This window comes from Lucilia sericata, unplaced genomic scaffold (genome assembly GCF_015586225.1).
Source record: "Lucilia sericata isolate MDLA Ls3-8-SP2 unplaced genomic scaffold, ASM1558622v1 Contig000696F_arrow, whole genome shotgun sequence".
Taxonomy (NCBI): domain Eukaryota; kingdom Metazoa; phylum Arthropoda; class Insecta; order Diptera; family Calliphoridae; genus Lucilia; species Lucilia sericata.
Window position 1 is genome coordinate 70,813 of NW_023994699.1, and position 18,594 is coordinate 89,406.

Below are 18,594 nucleotides of genomic sequence, written 5' to 3' on the forward strand. Positions count from 1 at the left end.
CTGCAGAAATTCCTCTAAAGATCTTTTTTTTTAGATTTTGAGTTTTTGCCTCACTGTGTCATTGGTTCATAAAGTAAAATTAACGATAAATTTAATTTCATCAAAAATTTCAAATCAAATACAAGAAAAATGCATTTTTAATTAAATGCGAAAATTTTATGCAAAATAAAAATATACGTATGTACATCATACACTTGAAGAAATTGGCAGAAGAAACTTTAGTACAAGTTTTAATTAAAGCTGTGGGCGAAAAAATGTTTAACCCAGAGGCCTTTTTTGTAGGATTGAGCTGCGTTGTACCTGAATTTGTCTTCTTCATCAATCCCGGTTTTCGAGATATCATATTGTTAAAGATCCGATTTACGTCCTATACGATGTAATAACGTCCTATACGATATAATAACTGTCATCTTTATAGATCCAATTTCTTATATAGTCGGAAAGTCCTATCTGCTGGCTTCAAAATAATGGTTCCTTTTTCAATAAATGTTTCGCTACATTTCGCCTGTACTTTCCTTTCTGTATTAATCTTTAATCTAAATTATCCTAAGGTGATTGATTTATTTTATTAAGTATAGAACTAACTGGTTTTACTATTATTTAGGATCTTTTGGAAAGCGTCCGAACCCTTATATTTCTTTACATGTAATCCATTTGATCCGTTCTATTATTCGGATTTACTGTTATTAATCAAAAAAACTTAAAATTATATTAAAATTTTGAGTGCGGAAGTGATTTTTGGAAAACCTTTTTAAGGCCTGACACAGAAATCAAATCCGATCGAAAGTGATGGACTTTAGTTCAAACTATGGACTAAACTATAGATCATACTATAGACTAGGCTAGCCCAGATGATTGTCCAAACTATAGGCTACAGTGCAAGCTATAGATTATACTATGGAGCAGACTAAACTACAGTCCAAACTTGCCAACTATAGACTAGACGATGTTATCGGCAATCGGAGACGTTACCACAGAGATATCCGATAGCATTATGCATTTTATAAATAAATATGTCTCCACGCTGATACAACGTCTCAAACCAGAGCAGAGTTTTTTTAATCTAGGACATGATATCTCAAACACCTAACGTAATGGAAAAATTCAGATTTTTAGAACTCTACTTGACGCATCATATAACAAATTTCATTCAGGTATGAATATACACTTGGTTTTAAATTGGGTTCCAAAATCATGTGTTTTTTGAACTACAGGATTTTATTCAAGAATGAAGATATACCTATTTTAATTGGATTCCAAGATCTTGTGTTTTAAACTACTGGATTATTCTGTAGTAATCTGTAAGAAGACTCAGTCTATTTTGCATTTCGATGACGTTTTCTTGATCTTTTTTATTAGTAAAGCTACGATCTAAAAAAGGCAATCAACTAATAACGTATAAAGAAAAAGCAATTCCATTTCATTCCAGTTGTTAGATTAGAGACGGAATATCGAATCGAAATATAGAATACCAATGTTGTAAAATGGAGAAAATTTCGATTCGATTTGAAATGCAGAATAGAGGTGACTATTTCAAAGCGATTTAGTGGACACGTTCGAATATCAAGTCGAAATATAGAATACCAAAGTTGCCAAACGGAGAAAATTTCGATTCGAATTGAAATGCAGAACTATTTCAAACCGATTTACTGGACACGTTCGAAAACTTTCGAAGATAACATCTAGTTGTTGTAATGATGAAAATTTATCGGATTAATTATCCGATTCAGTCTCTGATTTGATTCTTTTAAATTATATCCAATTCATGTAGTTTCACTTTGATTTTATAATAATTTTTAAACCAAATTTTTATTTAAAACATCGTTTAAGTCCCGCTTTTTTCACTTAATTGTATTGTTTAAAGAAAATACCTAATTCTTTGCTTTTTTCGATTCTTTTTCATTTTTATTTGACTTTTCAGTTTATTTTCCGCTCCGCTGATTAACATTTAGGGAGTATTTAAAGAATTACCCAATTTCGGAAAACATTTGAACACTTTTTTTACAATGATCGCCTTGCAACTATATATTAGTTCTTAAGATCGTCAAGTAAATCTTAATTCCTGATAGTTTCTCCTGGAATTTTATTTCTTTATATTGTTTTAAATTTAATATAAACTTTGACCTATTTCACTAGATCCTTTTATACGGCCAGCATTTTTCCTTTTTAACAGTTTTCCATCACTTTATTTGTTTTCTTAAGATTTTATTCATTCTAACAAAATGATTGAATTTTGATTTTAAATTCTTTAATTTTATTATTAAAACTTGTTTTAAAAAATATTTGTTTTTACAATTTATTATATTCAATTTATTTTCTTCATACATATTTGTTTCTTTTCTTAGCTAAAATTTTTGCCAGTGTATTTAAAAATATTTTATTGTTTCTATGCACTTTTCACATTTTAAACAATTGATTTTTTTTTTATTTTTTTATTCACTTTTTAACGGCAAAAGCCATATGAACTTTTATCTATTTTTATTTTCTAATTTCGAATATATTTATACTTTTATTTGACACATTTTGAAAATAACTTTTATTTTTTAAATTTTTACTTGTTTTACCCATATTTCAACTCACCGTTTCCATATTTTTATATATTAAATTGATTTTTGTTTTACTTTTCTTTAATTAATTCTTGATTTTTAATTTTTTACATTTTAAAGTAGTTAAATATTATTTTTTTAATAATTCACTGAAATAAAAATATGAACAAAATTAAAAAATAATTACATCCATAAATTTTTAATTTTAATACACTTTAAAAAATATATTTTAATAAAAAATATTTATATTTCTTTAAAAAATTTTCACAATTTCTAGCAATTATGTAACTTTATTTAAGAGAAAATTAATTTTTTTTGAAATAAAATTCTTTAATTAATTCCAACAAGGTGAGTTAGTTTTTTTCTAATTAGAAAAAAACAAATTTTCCGTTTGTTTTTGATTCAAAAATTTCGCTTGCTTTACTAGTAAATGTTTATGAATTATTACAAATTTCAATATTTTGATTTTTTTCATGAGACGAAGAGTATAGTATATTTTTTTCAAACGACAACCCGATCAACGTACTAATGGGATCAACCGTTGTACACGAAATCTACTTCGATGTTTAAATGTGAAGAAAATTATTTGTGTGCCAGTCGATCACTACTTCTTCGTTCGATTCACTGATTGATATTTTATCACAATTGTTGTACTTTTTTTTTTGGTTTTTGGTTTTCGTGGTTTTTTGTGTTTCCTTTCGAAATTTTCAAAAATAAAAACCGTCAATTGTTGGCCACTCTAAATCACTAAACGACATGTACGAGGCACAATCCGTGTTACAATAAACAACAAAGTGCTTGTTGAGTAAAGTCGGTCGATTTTTACGAAATTTTCTTTGTTGTATTTGTGTTTTCTTTTGTTGTTGTTGTTTTTTGATTTCATATACTTTATACTTATTTTTAGTTATTTATAGCTGAAAATATAATGTGATTTTTTTTTTTGTGAAATTTCAAAATTTTGTTGGTAATGCAAATACATGTGCAAATCTATTTAGTTGTTCTGTTGACCAGTTCTTTAAGAGTATGAAATGGATGTGGTTATAATTACACAGGACCGAATTTTGAATGTCTAGTCTATAGTCTAGCCTATAATCTAGTCTATAACATATAAACTAGACTAGTCTAGTCTATAGTCTAGTCTATAGTCTAGTCTATAGTCTAGTCTATAGTCTAGTCTATAGTCTAGTCTACAGTCTAGTCTATAGTCTAGTCTATAGTCTATAGTCTAGTCTATAGTCTAGTCTATAGTCTAGTCTATAGTCTAGTCTATAGTCTAGTCTATAGTCTAGTCTAGTCTATAGTCTAGTCTATAGTTAGTATTAACCACATGTTTAGGTTAAGCCAGTCTGGGCTAAGACCTAATAAATAACAACTATAGTCAAGAATTCAAATTGTATTGAATTTGTCTTAATATTAAACAATACATTCTTTTAAAAAACTGTTTTATATTTAGCTTTTTTTCTCAATTGCAAAATATATTTTGTATTTAATATGATGTTAGGTTCATTGTTGTTCTTGTTTTTTTCTTAAAATTTTAATTCTATTCCCCAGTGGTTCCGTCTGTTTTCCTCTCAGTTTATTCCTAACGAGAATGTCTGTCTGTTTTGTAAGCATTTTCGCTTATAATCCCTAAAAACTATAAACATGAGGCTAAAAAAGATCCATCCAACTATCTAATACGTTTATAAAATTTATAAATCCAAATGTATCTTTTATTTTTTGGCTTATTATTGCAACATTTTGTAAAATTTTGAATTCAAATATTTACAAAAAAACATCCATGTACCCATGTTCTATAGATGTGTGTAATGTGTGTCATTTACATTTTTATAATTTCAAAACAACAACATGTTTAGAAAATGTCAAATTAAAAATTTTAATCTTTTAATAAATTTCATTTTGATAATGTTTTCAAGTAGTCTGTAGTAGTGTTTTTCTAAATTTTTATTTTTATTCAAAATGCCCTTGTCTTTTAGCGGAAGTCTCTTTCTTGAGCGTTCGTTGCAAAAAATAAAAAAAAAACAAATTTTAAATATTGTTGATTTTAAATTAAAAGTGCTTGTTTATGTTGCTAACATGGAAATAATTTTTAAAAATTTCAAATACATATTATTTTAAATAAAGGGTATATTTTCAAAAGCATCATAACATGAAACTTAACAAAAATATAGTAAAGCGTTTACAGATTTGTAAAGAAAAAGCAATTTTTGACTCTATTAATTCTGCTTAGATCTTTTCTTTAACCTTACAAAACTATAACTTTTTCTGGGATCCTAAAATGTATACCCTTTTATAGTTTAAAATATATTCTTGCCAAAAATAATGTTAAATGTTTGAAAAAGATATATGTATAAGTATATGACGATAATGACTGCGAATGAGGTAGTGAAATTCATTAGTGAAAAATTGTAAACAAAAATACTTTTCAATTTAGTCACGCTGCCAATCGGCATATGAATGGCAAACGAACATGAACAAACAAACATTTCAAATACACCTGTGTGAGAGGAAAATAACAACAACAACTACAAATAACTAAATCAGAAGAAAATCTCTTAATCATTGAAGGTAACAAAAATTAAAATGCATGTTTTTTTTTTTTGCAAAAACTACTAAATAATACATATAAGGCGGAAGATTTTCGAAAACAACTACATCGAAACTGGCTCATTAGGATTGACATTTGTTAATTCGAATTATTCGATTAAACCGAAAGGCGAATCACAAAATTCGTGATCGAATAGATTGAATTTTATATTAAAATTCATTCAAATTGTTTTGATTTGACCCCAGAAGTTTGAAAGTAGTTTCAAAAGTCTTTCAAATTACAAAACTACATCTAAAGTCCCATGAGTAAACGATATCTTCCCCAAAACAATTAATAATTGGGCATGCCAGTAAATGTTTAACCCAGAAACCAATATATATATTTTGTATAGATTTGAGCAGCGCTGAAACCGAAACTGATATCGCATCATAAAGTTGGAAAACCCCATTTTTTGGCACTCTATAACTGCACGAAGACACCTTAATTTATAAAATTTGTTGTCATGTGAAAGTCCAATCTGGGTTTTGACTTATGTTCTCTGTTGCCTCTGAGGAATTCAAATTGTAAATTTCGATTCGAAGGGAAACATTTTGGAATGACAGTTAGTTAGTTAGATAGTTAGTTAGTTAGTTAGTTAGTTAGTTAGATAGATAGATAAATAGATAGATAGATAGATAGATAGATAGATAGATAGATAGATAGATAGATAGATAGATAGATAGATAGATAGATAGATAGATAGATAGATAGATAGATAGATAGATAGATAGATAGATAGATAGATAGATAGATAGATAGATAGATAGATAGATAGATAGATAGATAGATAGATAGATAGATAGATAGATAGATAGATAGATAGATAGATAGATAGATAGATAGATAGATAGATAGATAGATAGATAGATAGATAGATAGATAGATAGATAGATAGAGATAGATAGATAGATAGATAGATAGATAGATAGATAGATAGATAGATAGATAGATAGATAGATAGATAGATAGATAGATAGATAGATAGATAGATAGATAGATAGAGAGATAGATAGATAGATAGATAGATAGATAGATAGATAGATAGATAGATAGATAGATAGATAGATAGATAGATAGATAGATAGATAGATAGATAGATAGATAGATAGATAGATAGATAGATAGATAGATAGATGATAGATAGATAGATAGATAGATAGATAGATAGATAGATAGAGATAGATAGATAGATAGATAGATAGATAGATAGATAGATAGATAGATAGATAGATAGATAGATAGATAGATAGATAGATAGATAGATAGATAGATAGATAGATAGATAGATAGATAGATAGATAGATAGATAGATAGATAGATAGATAGATAGATAGATAGATAGATAGATAGATAGATAGATAGATAGATAGATAGATAGATAGATAGATAGATAGATAGATAGATAGATAGATAGATAGATAGATAGATAGATAGATAGATAGATAGATAGATAGATAGATAGATAGATAGATAGATAGATAGATAGATAGATAGATAGATAGATAGATAGATAGATAGATAGATAGATAGATAGATAGATAGATAGATAGATAGATAGATAGATAGATAGATAGATAGATAGATAGATAGATAGATAGATAGATAGATAGATAGATAGATAGATAGATAGATAGATAGATAGATAGATAGATAGATAGATAGATAGATAGATAGATAGATAGATAGATAGATAGATAGATAGATAGATAGATAGATAGATAGATAGATAGATAGATAGATAGATAGATAGATAGATAGATAGATAGATAGATAGATAGATAGATAGATAGATAGATAGATAGATAGATAGATAGATAGATAGATAGATAGATAGATAGATAGATAGATAGATAGATAGATAGATAGATAGATAGATAGATAGATAGATAGATAGATAGATAGATAGATAGATAGATAGATAGATAGATAGATAGATAGATAGATAGATAGATAGATAGATAGATAGATAGATAGATAGATAGATAGATAGATAGATAGATAGATAGATAGATAGATAGATAGATAGTTAGTTAGTAAATTCTAAATGCAAGATTCGAATATTTTTTAGCTCTATTCTGCTATAAATTTTATTTAATTTAATAATAAAACATTACAATAATTAAGACCTAATGGTGCCTGTCAAAACTTGACTAAGTTGTCAACAACATAACAAGTGTGATCTTGTGCAATAGGCCTCAGTTCTAGAATCCAAATGTCATATAAATACTTGCATAAATATAAAATTTAACATTCTAGAAAGAAATTTTTATCTTGCATAAGCAGCAGCTAATTTTGAATTAAAAAATTTTAACATTAGTACTCAATTCAAAAATAATAATTAATTCACGTTTATGTTCTCTTCATGAAACTGGTGATGTCGTTCTATAAACGGTTCTGGAATCACTGGGAATTTTAAAAACTATTAAATTTCGTATAGTCTGCCACAGTCATTTCAAATAAGTATCGTTGAGAAAAGAACTAGTTCCAGAAGAAACATTTAACTTCTTCATAATCTTTAATGAAATCTTTGTGCAAAATGATGAAAATGAATTCAACTTAAACATAACTACTACTCACTTAAAATAAAAGAAAATTGAATTTATTTTGAATAATTTCTTTTATTTATTTTTAGTACCATGATAACAAGTAGTTTTTCTTTTATTTGATTGTTTTCCTTTTTTTTTTTTGTTTTGTATAAGATACACACACAAAAAAAATTATTAATTAATTACCCTTATGAATGAAAAACAACTAAAATTACAAATATATTTAATATAGAAGTTTGTTTGTATATACTGACACCTAAATAATAATATTCTTTATTTATTTATTAATGTATTTTATAATTCTTTGTAAATGCACTAATAATATGTATCATTTTTATGGATATTTGTGGTATCCATTTTGTTTATACTTTTCATCTGCAGCTACTACTGTGTATTTTGATGGCTATTTTTAAAAAGAACGTTTTATTAACATTCATATAAGAGTGTATGTATATTTGGACATTTAGATTTTTTTTTTTTTTTTTATTTATATTTAAGTAGTATATTATTTTGTTGTTTTAAAATTTTGTTTTGTTTATTACACATTTACAAGAAGAATTAGTCATTTTGTTATAGTACAGGTTGTTTATGTTTGTTTTCTTTTTTTTTCTCTTATGCATTTGTAAATAAAGTTTTTATTTTATAAATTTAAATTAAAATAATAAATTCAAATTTACTAAAACTTTAGGTGAGAAAGGGGAAACAATTAAAATCTTGCATTTATTACTTTTCTGGCAGTTAAAAAAAAAGAAAAAATAATAATAGGTTTGTAAACAAAAATCAAGTATTAAATAAATAATTTGCTTAAAAACAAGCCTAATCAAGATTGCGCTCTTTGTTGACGTTGACGGACAAAGATTTGATCAATATGGGCAAAGACATCGCTAGATTTTCTGGCAGCATCAACGCTGAAGTGTAAACCTCTCAAGGCGTAGTAGTCAACCAAAGGTTTGGTTTGTCTGTGATAAGATTCCAAACGTTTCTTTAAAGCTTCAGCATTGTCATCACTACGTCTGATCAAAGGTTCACCAGTGACCTGTAAAAAAGAGACAATATTTATTTTAGTCATAAGTTTAATTTCAATGGTAGGCTTAAAACTTACATCATCCTTCATGTTTACTTTGGGTGGAGCAAATTCTTCATGATAAGAACGTCCACTGCTGGGATGAATCAAACGGCCGGTAATACGACGCACCAACAAACTATCATCAATGGCAAATTCAATAACAGCATCTAATTCAGATTTTCTCTTGGCCAATAATTCATCCAACTGTAGTAAAGTTAATTAAACTTTAATTATTTGTCTTTTCTTGCTTTTTATTATGTATTAAACTCACCTTCTCAGCTTGTACTACGGTACGTGGGAAGCCATCCAATAAGAAACCATTTTTACATTCAGGTTTATCTAAATTCTTATCGATCATATTGACTACCAATTCATCAGACACCAATTTGCCTTCGTCCATGACTTTTTTGAGAGTGGCACCCAATTCGGAACCAGAGCTGATTTCAGCACGCAACATATCACCAGTGGATAAGTGGCAGACACAGTATTTTTCCTTCAACAAAGGGGCCTAGAAAGAAGATGTAAAATTATTAGTTAAATGTCAATTTAAATCAACAAAACAACGTTTTATGCTGAAAAAACTTGTCAAAATTCTAGATTAAACAGAAATAAGTATGGAAACAGTTTTTGGAGTTTTCCTTGCAAGACGGTACATAACATGACTGGTCGTAGATCAGTTCTAACTTCATTAAAGACTATTCAATAAAGTTGTTAGCCAAATTGTTGCGCTTTTTGGTTTGATGTTTGAAAAGAGAAATATTTCGAAAAGTAAATCATCAATCACAGTTGAAGCTACTCTTACTTGCAAACATATTAGGGATTAAGCCGCATATTGTGTGGCCTCCGGTAGGTTATTGTTCCGGTCTGTAGACCGGAAGTCGTGTATTCGATTCTTATCTGAGGTACTGGTAAAGGAGAGCACATCAGGTGTGATAGAAGCCTAGGTGTATTCCTTCGTATTCATAAACATAAAATTATTGATGTTTTTTTCGAAAGCTTATCAAATATTTAAACAATTTGAACCTTAAGTCAAAAACGGTAAGAATTATTCATCAATCACTTATAGTTTATAACGATAACATCGAACATAATTTTTGCAAGAAAATAATGTTCACATGATAATAAATTATCTTAAGTTCAATATTTTTAATATAGATTATTCTTTTTTTTTAATAGATTAAATAAGTAGTTTCAAAATATTGCACTATGGGCAAAGTGCAATTATATAATTTCACAAATATGTACGTGCCAAACTGCACAGCATCGTATTTAGTAATTTCTAAGAGATAAAGTTAATAAAGTTTGCCTAACAAATATAACTTTTAAAAGAAGTTTTGATTTATACATAAGTCATTACTAGATTACTTAAAAGTAATACAGATGGTATGAAGTACTCATTCAAAAGTAAGTTGAATTATGCCGAGACCTTTCAATAGCAACCATCTTAAACTATACGAACGAAAGCTATTCATGTAAACTGCCTATTTTTACTCCTTTTAAATAATCCCATGATAATTGGATTTTTGCTACGAAACGACCCGAGTCATAGTCGGCCAAACATTGTTACAAAAACAACTTCTTTTAATTGTATTTAAATAATAGATTAACATTTTATTAATTAAATAAAATAGTAATAATAATTTCTTTTCACTTGCTAAACAAATAATAATAAAAAATCATTTGACTGGGTATTTTTTTCTTATTTAATTATAAAAATAACAATAAAAAGATAAGAATATACAATCAACAATACAGAAATATATATTTTCGGTCATCATAGGAAAGTATTTATCGCAAAAGTAAAAAAATTCTAAACTTTGATTGGGTAGATGTTTTCAAAATAAAAAATGAAAATACTATTCAAGGCCAATCAAAGGTACTTAACAAAAAGTACAAATACTATAAATAATAATCAATTATTTGCAATAAAACAACAAAAATTAATTAATTTAATGGAAAACTATGCAAAATATTTTGTAACATTAACAATGCATAACATTTCATTTCTTACACTTTTATCCCCCTTTCTTCACTATTTACATAATGTTTTAATTACTCAATAACAATTAAAAAGGTACCACCTAGTGGTTGGTTATTTAAGTACTAATTATGGAAAATTAACAGAAATTATAATAACTTATGTGTGATAAGAAAACATTGAAATTTAATTTATGTATATCTTTAATAAAAAGCGGCAAATTATGTTTACGACCTTGAACTGACCGTAAAAATAGCATAAAAATGCTGAAATACATGTGCCACTTAAGAAAGAACACTTTTTCTCAAGATTTTTTCATTTTCTTTTAAACAATTTAATCAATCCATTGAAAAGCTTCCTATCACCCCAAACATGTTTATGTCTAAATATACATACATAGCGTTATGTAATTATTAGTTTTTCACTTTTGCCCCCATTGCCTCAATTCATTTGAATGTTGGCTAAACATTCTTCCCGGCAGTAGTTTATCAAAGAAAATGTGCTTCTTTTTCGGCAGTGTTTTGTTTATATTCCTTCTTATGGAACAATGTACAATTGTATGTCAAACACTTTGGTTGGGAGACAAAACTTACTTGAGTTCCTTTGCCGGAACCAGGAGGACCCAATAGAATAGCATTGATGCCAGTTTCTGGTTCATAACGTGAACGTGGAACAGGTTGAGCTGCTGCGTTTGGTGCCATTTTCTTTACTTTATTGCTTTTAGCAGAGATTTGTCTGGTGTAGGTTTTCCCTTTACGGCTCGCGAGGAAGCGTGTAGAGTTTAATGAAAACTAAATTGACAGCAGAAAAAAACAATAAACACACTTCCACTAACTAACTACTAGTGTCATTCTAAACGAAGGGGAACGAAACGAGAAATTTACTGTGACGTGGTTGGTGTTTTTTTTTTTTTTTGAAAATGATAACAACATGGTTGTTGTATTATTTATTATATGGGGGAATGACATGGAAACTGGAGAAAATGTCATAACAAAATACAACCATGTTGTTTATTAGCATTAAAATGTTTACATTTTATTTTCACTTTCTACTAAATTTGTTTAGTTTCTTTTATTAAAAAAACAACATAAGAATTAATAAAAGCCAAATTGGCAAAATATTTGATAATAAATTTTAAACGATTAATTTGTTGTATTTTCTAAGTTTAGAGAAGTTATAGAGCAAAATATGTTGGTTTTTGTATTGAATGGAAATATGGAGGCTTTAATTTTTAAATCTTTCAATGTATTTGAATGAATTTGAATTTTTATTGCATTCAATATTTCACAAACTGAATTAAAAATTAATTGTTTTCAATACAATCTATTACAAATTGAATTTAAAAAGTTTTCAGAAAAGTTTTCATTTGGAATAGATTGAGTGTATGTTTTGTTTTTTTATAATTCAAAAACAGTATGTAATTCTATTCGAGTCGTTATTCAGATCTAAGTTGGGGAACAACTCTCTCGTCATCGTTATTATATCATAAGAACGTTCAGGCTTGTGTTTATTGACAAGCTTTCGACAGAGTCACTTCTCACTCGCACCAATTGAATGTTTTACTTCGTATAACTGTTTCAAAAATTGCATTAATTGCGTGCTTTCGGTTTATTTACCTCGTTTGAGGTTATGTTAAATTTAACTGGTGAAGACCAAATAATAATTTTTCGGGGTTCCAACTTCCTATATAAAGATATAGGTGAATTTGGGGACTGTCACCGAATCAACGTGTGATAACCTTTACAGTTTTTTAATACTCGCCAACAAACTTTAAGAGTAAAAAAAAAATATAGTAATTCTATATGCCTCCGGCGAATTAGTGATTAGTATCCTAGTCTGTTAGCCCGGAGATTGTGGGTTCGATTCCCACCAGAGACACTAGTAAAAGAGCGCACAACAGGCTCGTTGCTGGCCAAGTTGTATTTTTCGGTTTCGATAATCACTTTTTAAAACATATTGAACACTTCCGCTCCTAATGGTTTAAATTCGTAGTTATTATCTATCCATTTTGTGTTCGGATATAATTCCACTGTCAGTTAGAATGAAATTCTCTCTACACTGGTGATACATATGTATTGACATTTAGATTTCCATATTTTCAAGCTAAAGATTAAGGGCCAAATTTTTTTATAAACTGTTTATAAACCAAACTTTTTTTGGAAATTATGTTTTATAAACCTTTTATAAAATAAAATATGGTTTATGAATAAGATGGTAAAGTTATTAATAAAAACCTCTCCTCGTATTAAAAACAAACACCATTCAGTTTTATTTTTTTATTTAAACAAAAAATGTTTCGTTTAATTTTCAATTAAGTTTAAAACATTGCAATAAAATTATCAACTATGGCGGCCAATTATTAATTTTAATATTTTTGTTTGTTTAAAATCGTCTATTAATAGTGAATTAAAAATTAAGTTTAAATTTTGGATTAGAAGTTGGGGTTTTTTGTTAATTACATGCTACCAATTGTAATAAAATTGTGTTTTTTTATATATTTTTATTTCATTAGACGATAATCACATACTACACATTAAGGGGACGCAAAGTGCTCGTTGTCTGGTAAATTAAAAAAAGAGAAAAAAACAATTTATTAAAAACTGTAAATAAATTTATTCAAAAACAAATTTTAATAAGAAAATACCGTTTTGGTTTGAGATGTTGGAACCTTTTCCACAGGTTTCTCTTCATCTTCAATATTGTGCTGTAAGGCTTCGATATAAGAATTTTGACATTCTTTACAAATGTTCTTAAATGATAATTCCATTTTTTGGCTAGCCACTGATAACATGGAAATCTAAATAATAATTTAAATATTAGAAAATCTTTATAATATGTTTTTTTAAAATATAAAAACTAACATCTTTTTCTATTCTTGGTATATCGTTACCAAGATTAATGACTTTTTGTTTGTATTCCGGCCAAGAGTTTTCTAAAGATGTTACATGAGATGTTATATTGGCACTGCGATCAAATAGCTCATCCAATTTGGTCTGTTAAGGAGATATGGTTTTATTAAATTTCATTTTTAATTGTTTATTAATTGCATATTAAGCCTACCTTGTGTTTAACCAGCTCTTCTTGCATTATAATTGACTTTTGCGTTAAGGTATCATTGATATAGCTGGTATTGGACTCGAGTTTATCAATTTTTGTTTGTAAATCGCTTCTTAAGGTCTTTAATTCCTCCGTATAGTTGATGGGTAGGGCCATATTTTTCAAACCGTCACTAAAATTGGACTAAAATATGAAATGAAAACAAATTGAATGTTAAGGCTGTATAATTTAAAAAAAAAAAAAATAGGATTTTGATAATCACTACTATAAAAATTCCAATTTTCATTAAAATTTCGAAATTTCATAAAAACTAAAATTTAAATAAAAATTCAAGTTTTAAATAAAAATTAATAATTTGAGTTAAAAATTTTAAAATTCCAAATTTTATTAAAAAATTTAAATTTCAATAAAATTCGAAATTAAACTTAACATTTAAAATATTTCTTCAAATTCGAAATCTACTAAGAAATCAAAATTTCACTGAAAATTTTAAATTTCACAAAAAATCTTAAAATTCGAAATTTCTAATTTGAATATTTTAAAAATTCACAAAAAAATTCTAAATTTCACTAAAAATTTGAAATTTCCTTGAAATGTGAAATATTATAAAAAATTCAAATTTAAATTTTTACTAAAAATTCGAAATTAACATTTAAAATATTTCTTCAAATTCGAAATCTACTAAAATTCGAATTTTCACTGAAAATTTAAATTTTCAAAAAAAATCTGAAATTTCACTTAAAATTCGAAATTTTTAATATTTTAAAAATCCCGCTGAGATTTCAAAATTTCACTAAAAATTCTAAATTTCACAAAATATTTAATTTCAGCAAAAATTCGAAATTTCCTAGAAATGTGAAATATTATTAAAAATTCAAATTTAAATTTTCACTAAAATTCAAAATTAACATTTAATATATTTCTTCAAATTCGAAATCTACTAAAATTCTTATTTTCACTGAAAATTTAAATTTTCACAAAAAATCTGAAATTTCACTTAAAATTCGAAATTTCTAATATTTTAAAAATCCCGCTGAGATTTCAAAATTTCACCAAAAAATTCTAAATTTCACAAAATATTTAATTTCACTAAAAAATTCGAAATTTCACTAAAATTCACTAAATATTATTAAAAATTCAAATTTAAATTTTCACCAAAAATTCAAAACTTCCTAGAAATGTGAAACATTACAAATTTGAATTTTCACTAAAAATTCAAATTTTCACTAAAATATCAAAATTTTGCTTAAAATTCAAAATTTCACTAAAATTTCGATGTTTTAAAAAACCCTAATTTTTACTTAATACTGAAATTTTAGTGAAATTAATTATTTTCCTTTTAAAATTTTCACTAAAAGGTTAATTTTTAACTAAATGTTTCCCTTAGACCAAAGCATTAAATAAATAAACTGTGACAAAACAAAACATAATATTTAGGTGATATAGATTTGACCTCTAATAAATTGAGGTCAGGCCTCATACCGGTCATTGAAATGTGACACAAACAAATTATGTTATTCCTAAAATATTCGCATAAACTTACCTTTAATTTTTCAAAAACTTGCTGCAAATCTGTTTGTTTCTCCTTAACCGAATTATAATGCTCCTTCATACTTTCAACATCCGTGGCTATAGCCTCGATTTTTGCCCCGAAATCGGCCACAATTTTCTCTTCTTTTTCGTAACTTTTTTGAGCTTCTTGGGACGAACGATATTCGCTAAAGTTTTTCCATAACTCCTGCAAAGACTGTTGCAGTTCGGTGATTTTTAAAGACATAGAAGTTTGATTTTTGATCAAACTTTTTGAAGTTTCATGCCAGGCCTGTAAAGTGTCCGGCAAAATTTGGCTAGCGGCAGAAACTGTAAATCACCAAAGATTTATTAATTAAAAATAAAGAAACGTAGTAAATTTAAAACAACTAAAACTTACCTTGTTCAACTTTTTGTCTATATTCATAGATCTGTTGTTGTAAATTGAAATTTAACCAATAGGTAAAGCCCACAAATATGGACAGAGTAATCACAAACAATAATATGCCATATAAACGAAATATCATTTGTTTATTATGGCCACAATGATGAGGAGGTTGTTTAATTTTAGGTTGCTGTCATATGAAAAAAATTATCATTAATAAACAAAGGAATTTCAGCTATTTTACATTTATGCTTAAACTTACCCAAGTGTAATCTTCTTGGTCATCTGTCGAGGCATTATTTAATAGTTTATCTTGTGAATAGACAGCTCCTCGACTATTATTACAGCGTCTTAAGGCTCCGCCACCACCACAACCTCCACCCCCGCCACCACTGCCATTACCACCATTTTTATTATGACTTTGTGATAAAAGAGCATCTAAATCTCGACGCTTTCGCATTTTCTTAATGCCATAACGTAGTGGCACCGTAACATGATGACTAGAATCCATTTTAAACTATAGAGTTTTTAGTATTTTTTTTTAATTTAATAATTTAATAACTTAATTATAATAAAAATTCAACAATTACAGCATAAAAAAGGACTCGATTTTAATCGGTCACACAACTTCCTTTCTACGCCTCAAACACTTTTCGCGTTTTATTGTTCTATGTTTTTCTTTATTTAGTCCCTCTTCCTTGCTTCTTTACAACTGATGTAAAGTTATTTTTAACAAAAACATTATTATTATTGATTTCTTTAGGTTTTTTGGTTTTTTAGTCTCTATGTATCGAATGCTTTGGGTTGTCTGTCGCTAAACAATAGAAAACTTAACTAAACTCGACTCAAGTTGTCTCTCAACCCTTAATATTTCAAACGACATTTCAACTTTCGAAATTTCTTTACATGCATTTCAAGATTTTGCGCACTGACTGGCTGACTGCTACTTTTTATTCTGACTACTTTTCTATATGCGTCCGACATCTATCCATTCAAATGTTGTTTAAAATTTTCTTTTGTTTTGTTTACTACACGTTAAATTGAGTTGTTTTCTTCTTTTTTATTTTATTTCTCACCGTTTGTTAGTTGTGTCAAATTTGTCATTGAATTAAATATTATTTCCAACAACCACACTAACAAAAGTACATTATCAATTCATCCATTATTAACTCTTTTCTTTTTTATTTGAGTACAAAAACATACAACAAAAATTCCATACATAACAATAAATATATTTACGTTATATTAAACTATACACACGACATTTAATACATATAAAATCATACTACTAATACTGCTACTGTGTCTCTATTTAGAACCCTTATACCCCATACCTATCTCGACACCCATTATTATTATTATTAGTCTTTGCAAATGTATAGAATTGAGCATTAGCTTTAACGTCATGTTTGAATACAAAAAAACAAACATTGATAACGCGAAAAATAATTGTAAAAGCAAATTATAATTATTTAACCTTCTCAAAGGGAGGGGATCGAGGAGTGTCACGAGGTTCATTCACGCATAAACATAATTGGATATGTGTGTATTTAGCTTTATATTGGATATAATGATACTAACGAATAGGGTTTTTTCGCGCGAAAACTTAATTAAATCTCGAATTCTTATTAGGATTTATTTAAGAAATTTATAAATTTTTATGATGACTTTGAGTTTATTTTATAGCGTTATGGTTCCAGTTAGGTTAAAAATATAAAATCTCTGGACGTTTGCCAATATTTGTCACATTATCTTTAAACAAAATATATAAAATTTAGGCATTTTATCTTAAGACAAAATATGACAAATTTTTTGCATTTTAGGACAAATTTTTGAAATATTTTCCTAAGACAAAATATATAAAATTATGTCATATTTTCTTAATATGACGAAATTTGACATTTGATCTTAAAACACAATATGACAAATTTTGACATTTTATCTTACGACAAAATATGCCAAATTTTGACATATTTAAGACAAAATGTTTTAAATTTTGTCATATTTTCTCTGAGACTTTCTTAAGAGGAAATATGCCAAAATTTGACATTTTATCTTAGAACAAAATATGTCAAATTTTTGCATTTTAACTTTAGACAAAATATGCCAAATACTAACATATTTTATTAGAACAAAATATGTAAAATTTTGGCATTTTATCTTAACACAAAAATGTCAAATTTTGTTATATTTTCGTAAAACAAAATATGCCCAAAATTTGACATTTTATCTTAAAACAAAATATGTATAATTTTGGCATTTTATCTTAAGACAAAATCTGTCAAATATTGACAAATTTTCTTAAGACAAAATACGAAAAATTTCAGGATCTAATTATAAGGCAAAGAAGTTAAATTTTGACATATTCTCTTAAGGCTAATTATGTCAAAGTTTTGGCATTTTATCATAAGGCAAAATATGACAGAATTTGGCATTTTATCTTAAGACATAATATGACAAATTTTGTCATTTTATCTTAAGACAAAATATAACAAATTTTGGCATATTATTGTAAGACCAAAATAAAGACAAAATATATTTTCACACAATACACAATTTCGCTTAGATCAAAACAAAAACGTGAATTTCACAACAAAAATATCTAGTTTCACAATAACATTGTCAATCAAGTGGTTCATAAGTTTTATTTAGCAAATCCTTTTATGCTAAAAGAAAATACTTAGAAATACAGCTCTTTCTTGTCTAATAATTCTTTGTAATAATTTAAATAAATTTTAAAATATGTATATCTTTTTGTATGACAAACCATTGTTATAGTTTTATTTATTAAACAATTTTATATTATTATTAAAACTTTTTTTCGGTCTGGTTCTACTGCCGTTATAATAAGTAAATACTTTATCGCGTTATTTTTATTAATAAATGATTTATTTGTATG

At 26.9% G+C, this 18,594-nt stretch overlaps 3 protein-coding genes across 4 annotated transcripts in view; all 3 read right to left on the reverse strand.

The window, feature by feature from the left end:
* The window catches only part of LOC119607450 (obscurin), a 33,968-nt gene extending 30,651 nt beyond the window's left edge, over positions 1-3,317 (reverse strand). Inside the window, exons 1-2 of the mRNA XM_037961354.1 lie at positions 2,995-3,317; positions 2,581-2,695 (exon numbers count right to left, since the gene is read on the reverse strand). Coding sequence (XP_037817282.1) covers positions 2,581-2,589 — 9 coding nt within the window. The 5' untranslated portion in view covers positions 2,590-2,695; positions 2,995-3,317. The remainder of the gene's footprint in view (positions 1-2,580; positions 2,696-2,994) is intronic.
* Positions 3,318-8,140: 4,823 nt separating this feature from the next.
* Positions 8,141-11,603, reverse strand: LOC119607456 (adenylate kinase). The gene is made up of 4 exons (XM_037961366.1): positions 11,317-11,603; positions 9,017-9,253; positions 8,782-8,949; positions 8,141-8,715 (listed from the first exon to the last, which is right to left on the reverse strand). Exons 1-4 carry the CDS (start codon positions 11,422-11,424, stop codon positions 8,500-8,502), a joined length of 729 nt encoding a protein of 242 aa, XP_037817294.1. The 5' UTR covers positions 11,425-11,603; the 3' UTR covers positions 8,141-8,499.
* A 1,386-nt stretch (positions 11,604-12,989) lies between these two features.
* Positions 12,990-18,592, reverse strand: LOC119607454. Of its 2 annotated transcripts, none has more exons than XM_037961363.1 (8): positions 18,463-18,592; positions 15,958-16,212; positions 15,711-15,885; positions 15,324-15,640; positions 13,784-13,963; positions 13,585-13,716; positions 13,368-13,520; positions 12,990-13,282 (listed from the first exon to the last, which is right to left on the reverse strand). In XM_037961363.1, the coding sequence occupies exons 1-8, from the start codon at positions 18,463-18,465 to the stop codon at positions 13,250-13,252; spliced, it is 1,248 nt and encodes a 415-aa protein (XP_037817291.1). In that variant the 5' UTR covers positions 18,466-18,592; the 3' UTR covers positions 12,990-13,249. The 2 variants fall into 2 exon arrangements, with proteins under 2 accessions (XP_037817291.1, XP_037817292.1); XM_037961364.1 differs by having other exon boundaries at positions 13,168-13,282; positions 18,446-18,592.
* Positions 18,593-18,594: the final 2 nt, after the last annotated feature.

What these genes read in the sequence shown, in the direction of transcription:
- LOC119607456 (XM_037961366.1), bottom strand. Translation starts at nt 11,424, where the DNA reads ATGGCACCAAACGCAGCAGCTCAACCTGTTCCACGTTCACGTTATGAA. An exon ending in GTTCCGGCAAAGGAACTCAA is followed by an intron (nt 9,254 to 11,316) that starts GTAAGTTTTGTC and finishes TCTTCTTTCTAG; the next exon opens with GCCCCTTTGTTGAAGGAAAA. An exon ending in AAGTAAACATGAAGGATGAT is followed by an intron (nt 8,716 to 8,781) that starts GTAAGTTTTAAG and finishes TCTTTTTTACAG; the next exon opens with GTCACTGGTGAACCTTTGAT.
- LOC119607454 (XM_037961363.1), bottom strand. An exon ending in ACCAAGAAGATTACACTTGG is followed by an intron (nt 15,886 to 15,957) that starts GTAAGTTTAAGC and finishes TTCATATGACAG; the next exon opens with CAACCTAAAATTAAACAACC. An exon ending in AAGTTTTTGAAAAATTAAAG is followed by an intron (nt 13,964 to 15,323) that starts GTAAGTTTATGC and finishes TTCATATTTTAG; the next exon opens with TCCAATTTTAGTGACGGTTT.